Source organism: Pongo pygmaeus, chromosome 16 (genome assembly GCF_028885625.2).
Source record: "Pongo pygmaeus isolate AG05252 chromosome 16, NHGRI_mPonPyg2-v2.0_pri, whole genome shotgun sequence".
In the NCBI taxonomy this organism is placed as follows: Eukaryota; Metazoa; Chordata; class Mammalia; order Primates; family Hominidae; genus Pongo; species Pongo pygmaeus.
The window spans coordinates 90,363,236-90,369,235 of NC_072389.2; the positions used below are offsets into that span (position 1 = coordinate 90,363,236).

General features: G+C 48.3%; 1 protein-coding gene across 4 annotated transcripts in view; it reads right to left on the reverse strand.

Moving 5' to 3' along the window:
* Positions 1–5,208, reverse strand: part of PDE8A (phosphodiesterase 8A) — a 154,341-nt gene extending 149,133 nt beyond the window's left edge. For 2 of the 4 annotated variants that reach the window (XM_063652880.1, XM_054450982.2), the window contains exon 1: positions 4,587–4,673. Coding sequence is in view for 1 of the 4 variants with exons in the window: in XM_054450981.2 (XP_054306956.1) it covers positions 4,587–4,772 (186 nt within the window). In the remaining 3 variants the exon portion in view is untranslated. Of the gene's footprint in view, positions 1–4,586 lie in introns of all 4 variants that reach the window. The other 2 variants (XM_054450981.2, XM_063652879.1) reach the window with 2 other exon arrangements.
* Between the last annotated feature and the right edge of the window lie 792 nt (positions 5,209–6,000).

Sequence of the window (6,000 nt, forward strand, 5' to 3'; positions counted from 1 at the left end):
CAGTAACCCACACCTGTAATCCCAGCACTTTGGTAGGCTGAGGCTGGGGGAATCACAGGAGCCCAGGAGTTTGAGCCTAGCCTGGGCAGCATAGCAAGATCTTGTCTCGACAAAAAAAAAGTTTAAAAAACTGGCCATGCACGGTGCGCACCTGTAATCCCAGTTACTTGGGAGGCTGAGGTGGGGGGATCACTTGAGCCCAGGAGGTCAAGACTGAGTGAGCCATGGTTGTGCCACTGCACTCCAGCCTGGGTAACAAAGCAAGACTCTGTCTTAAAAAAAAAAAAAAAAAAAAAAGTTTTGACTAAACCACTTTGTAAACTAGGAGCAGGCAATAAATTTGATTCCATTGCTAAGTAACATTTGGAAATCACTAAACTTTAGTTGACTAAGATGGCAAGAGTGGCCAGTTTTGTGCAGGAAGGTGGGCTAGCAGTAAAAAGCAAGGAGGAAGATGGAAGTGGGACGGGAGGTGATGAAAAGTAAGAGAAAAGAGGTTGAAGGAAGTGAATGACAGAAGCAAAAGGAAACAGAAATGGACCAACTGGAGAATGTCTGAGATTTTGAGTGAGTGCCGACAGCAGTAACACTTGATTAGAGGTTGGCTTGCAGCTGTACTATTATCTATCACCTTAGCTGCACTAATCCTTACATCATTTATTTATTTATTTATTTATTTATTTATTTATTTTTGAGACAGGGTTTCTCTGTTGCCCAGGCTGGAGTGCAGTGACGTGATCTTGGCTCACAGCAACCTTGAACTTCTTAGCTCAGGTGATCCTCCCGCCTCAGCCTCCCAAGCATCTGGGACTAAAGGTGTGCGGTGCCATGGCCAGCTAATTTTTTTTATTTTTTGGTAGAGACGGAGTCTTGACATGTTGTCCAGGCTGGTCTCAAACTCCTGGGCTCTAGCAATCCTTCTCTCTTGGCCTCCCAAAGTGCTGGGGCTATAGACATGAGCCACCGCGCCCAGCCGCTTTAATCTTTCTTTACAGGGAAATCTACTCTGCTCAACAGGGTAGAAATATATTATTCCCTGGGTACAGTGCTCTGAAGAGCAATAACCAGAGATTTCCACAAAACCAAATCCAAACTTTACAGCCTCTACTCTAGTTAAAACTGGCTTCTATTTCTACTTACCTGGCCTGGGTGGATTTTCAACTTTTACAGCCTGGTTCACAAAATTCTCTAATTCAACATATGTTTATGGAAGGCCTACTGTGCATCAGGCCTGGGGGATACAGCAGTGAACAAAACAAACATGATTGTCATCTCACAGAGTTGATTAATTGGGGTGTGGGGAGCATCAATCATTAGCACTGCAGTGGGTGTTTGCAAAAAGGAAGGTGAGGGGTGAGCATAGGGTCTCTAACACTACATGCAAATCTTTCAAGGGCAACTCAAGTCCTGGCTAGGGAAACAGGAAATGGGGTAAATCCAAAGACTGGCAAGAAAATATTAAAATGTTACAGTTAAGGCTCACACTGATTAAAAATAAACAAAACTCTAAGTGTTCAAACTGAACACAGCATTCATTATCTGTAACCACATAAACTCCCGAAATGAATAAACAGCCAGAGGGTATTTTTAGTAATACTTAAATAAGTTCATACAGACAACCCAGCCTAATATATTACAAGATCTAAAGTACCTTTGGAATCATTAAGAAGCAAATTACATTCATTGAGTTTTACTGTTAATTATATTTCTTGTACTTTGAATATTGGTATCTCACATAAAGAATCAGGTCTTAACATGTGGCCTGCCTGACATATACCTCAAGAAAAGGGCTCCACAATCAACTAGTTTAGGAAATGATGCACACTCTAAAAACCACTTGGAGACTCACAGATTACTTTCAGAAATTAGGTTCTCTGACAAGCCCTACATAAAAGAACCCTGCTGAACTTAGTCTGAGCCAGTATAGGCCGCATATCTCTTATCCCAAATGCTTGAGACCAGGAGTGTTTTGGATTTTGGATTTTTTTTTTTTTTTTTTGGTTTTTGGAATATCTGCATTATATTTACCAGTTGAGCATCCCTAATCTGAAAATCCAAACTCTGAAATGCTCCATTAAGCACTTCCTTTGAGCATCATGTCAGCACTCAAAACAGACTTTAGAACATTTCTCATTTTCTGATTAGGGATATTCAACCTGTATTTCCCAAAAACTTACTAGACCATGGAACTCTTTTCTCATACAATACTTACTAACAGTCCACATATTGTTCCATAGAACACATGCAGGATACACTTTAACGCAAAGTACATACTGCTTAACCTGAAAATGCAATTAGTTATCAATCTCCCACCCACACTGATAAACTGGTATTTACTAAAAGCTGTAGGACTATAAAAACATGCCCCAATGAATTTCTTGTTGAAATTCACTTAAAGATATGTTGACTTACAGTTTTAATAAGAAATTTTGTAATGAATTAAATTGCATATTGAGATGTTAATACAAAGAAACTAATTTTATGATTTAATTTTGCTAAATTGCTAGTTTACCTTCTCTAAACATGAATTTCCAGAGCATAGTTAATATCTTAATTTTAAAAGATTCATTCTCAAAGAAAAAATATTAGACTAGAAAAAATGCTGACATTTACCTCTGCTCTACTATCTGACATGCCTAAATGCAAATAACTGTAAATGAGATATCAACATGTACAGTTCATGAATAACAAGTATGGGGCTATTATTTCTGTGGTTGTGGTGTTATCATTTATAATTTGACTCCTGCTCTGGAAATACTATTATTTTGAAGTCTGCATAGGAGGCTTTATGAAATCAAATTCCAATGACTGAAAAAGTTTCATCATTCAGTTAACAATTTTTTAAGAAATCAGCAAACATTTATTTAGTACCTACTATGTGTATGCCACTGGGTTAGGCACTTTAAGGATGAAAGTATTTTCTGAGCCCCCAACACAAGACAATGGTCTGCCAATACGGAAGAATGGTTGAAGTAAGTACTTAAAAACTCAGGGACGTAAAGGCACTGCGATAGCACAAGAGCAAGCTGCTGCTGCACTGGGGAGGCTTACAAGACACCTAGGTGAATTTTAGGACACCCAACCCACCACAAAAAAAGCCTGTAAGACACAAAGGCCTCTTACTATAAAAGGGCTACTTTGATAATCTGAAAATATCACATTAGTCTGCAAAATAACCAATGTTAGATTTGGACTGAAAACTTGAAAGCTGTTAAAGTTTCCATATGCACCTGTGTAACGCTTTTTTAAAGCCAGGTAGGCTTAACACACAGCTTAACATTGATATTAAGAGCACCTTGAGTTAGTAAGCCTAAACCATCAGAGGTTTTTTTAAAGAATCTATAGGAGAAGGAATTCAATTTCTGATAACCAGAACAAAGTTGAATTTTCACTTAGGGTATGGGAATGGTGGGGAAATCAACCATGTTATGCAACACTGAAAAAGACTCTCCCCTTTCATACAGAAAAAGTATCATGACGACTGCTAGAAATGTAAGACAGAAAGTACATCAAACCATATGCCTCAAACTTCGGATGTTCAGCAGTTCTCAGCAAGCAAGGAAAATCAAACAAATTTTGCAAATTACTCTTTCAAAAACTGGTCGTGATGAGAGAGATGACAGCCAACAATCTGCAGCCATGCACGAATTTTGTTGTTGTTGTCTTTTACTGGTTTAACAAAACATAAACCAACGCATGAGTTTCAGCTTTAAATTCTGAAATGAGAGAACTGGAAAGCTGCTGCTGTGTGCCTTAATGATCACGTTTTTCTTTTTCCTTTTTAACTTTCCTTTAGAAAACCTCAACAAAGACTAAGCCCAGAAACTTTGACAAAACATAAGCCAAGGCAACATGCGCTGGAGAAGACACGCAATGTAAAAAAACAAAAAACCTCAGTCACAAAATGTCCCAGTAAGTCGGCTTAATAAAAGATTAACTTTGTTCTGCTGAATGCTTCAAAATTCGCGTTTCAAAGTATTTTCTAATTACATATGCTTTAAATACAGTATGTATGCTAATAAACGTGGACCTCAAATACATGTGCAATGAAGCAAAGCTGATGTTCCAGATTACATTCTCATAGTCCCGAAGAAAATGGTAAACTGCAACTGCATGTGCAAAGCTGACAAGAGGGAAGAGTGGTGAGGCCAGTCGCCCTTCCCTTTCTACCACAGGAAAAGAACAAAGTTCACACTGATTTAACATTGCAGGGGCGCGCCAGAATATCCTGGGGGTTTCCCTCAAACACCAGCTCTTGGAGAGGAAATTGATGCAAGCGCCTCAGTCAAGTTCACAGCGGGCCCCGCCGCTCCGGGAGTCGGATGTGTCCAAGGAACGGACGCCGCGACACAGGCGGCGTCCTAATCGCAACCCTAGGAAATCAGGGTCGCGGGACCTGGGTCGGTCCTTCCCTGAACGCTGCCCCGGCAAGGCGGGCGACTGGCGTCAATCAGAACCATCCAAAGCAGGACCAGAGGGCACCGAGGCCCGGGGCTGGGGGGGACCCCGCCCAGCCCCTGCGGGAAAGTTGCTGACTGGCCGGGCCCGAGTTTCGCAGCGGCCTCAAAGTGCCCGGAGCCCCTTACCTTCTTGCCGCTGCCGTCGCGAAACTCCGACTCCAAGAAGCCGGCGCCGCGGGCCCGGGGCAAGGCGGCCGTCTTCTGGCCCTGCGGGAGGCGCGGCCCGCCGGACGACAGCGGCGGTGCCGCGGGGCTAGGCGCGTCCTCGGCCGCCAGGCTCTCGGAAATCTGGATGCTCGGGGCACAGCCCATGCTGGCGGGTAGCCGCGATCCGGTCAGCAAACGGCCCACCCGGCGCCTCGGGGCCGCCGCGGGCGCCGTGTCATCGCCGCCTGGGCGGGCGGCGGCGAGCGTGGATCTCGCGTCAGGAAACGCGGCCGCCCCTTTTATCGCGGTGCGGGCGCTGCGGCGGCGGCTGCGGTGGGAAGGGGGCGCTTAGGCGGGTGGCGTGCCGAGGCCGCCCCTCCGAACATGCCCTTCCTGAGGCAGGAGCCGCCGGCCGACTCTCTCACATCGCCGGGCTCGCCTCGGCCGCGCTTCCGGGGAAATACGGGGGAAGAGATTTGCGCTCTCCTTACCCAGGAGCGGCTGAGTCCACGCCGCGTGAGCCACGCCGCCCTCGCCGAGCTGCGGCGCGACCCCCGGGGGAGGCGAGCTCCCGGCCGCGCTCGGCCCCGCTCCCGCTCCCGCCGCCGCCGCCGCCGCCGCCGCCGCCTCCCCGGCTCCAGACTCCGCCTAGCTGTGGACACCCACGCCGCTCCGCCCGCTGGGCCGCCGCCCCGCGGAAAAGTCCCCCCAGGCCGAGTGCCGGTGGGGTACAAGGCTAGCCTTTGACGCTCCCGCTGGCCGGGGTTGAGGCGCGGGGTCCGAGGGAAACCCCTCGGAGCGGCCGGGCCACGTCCGCGGGGGTAGGGAGGGGAGCAGCTGGGCTCCAGCAGGGCCTGGGGACGCACCGTCGAGAAGCGCAGAAACGGCTGCGCGCACCCGGGAGTTGCTGGCGGTACGGCTCCGGCTCCGTGATCCGGGCCGGGTTTTGCCAGCAGCGTGCCGCGCCCAGCCCCCAGCAGTGACCTCCAGCGGGTGCTGGCGTCAATGCAAAGCAGCTGGGGCGCCCGCCACCTCCTCCGGGCGCCGCCCGCAACTGAGCATGCGCGGCCATGACCCGCGCGGCGCCCGACTCGGCTACCCAGAGAAAGAAAGAGACTTGCCCAGGGACACACAGCCACCTCCGTCCCAAGGCCACCAGAAGCCCGACCGCCAACTTCGAATTCCGGCTCCGTAACTTAGCGGCTACGTGACCTGGGTGGGGTTACCAAGTGTGAGCCTTGGAGCTGTTACCCAGAAAAGAGGCCGGTGGAAGGCCCTCCTTTGGGTTGTAATGGAAGTCAAACTAGAGTGCCGCGCGCCGAGTCCCGGGTGGGTGGGGCCTGCGCATCCGCGAGAAGCGGCAGTCCACGTGCGCTCCCTCGCCCGCCAAAAC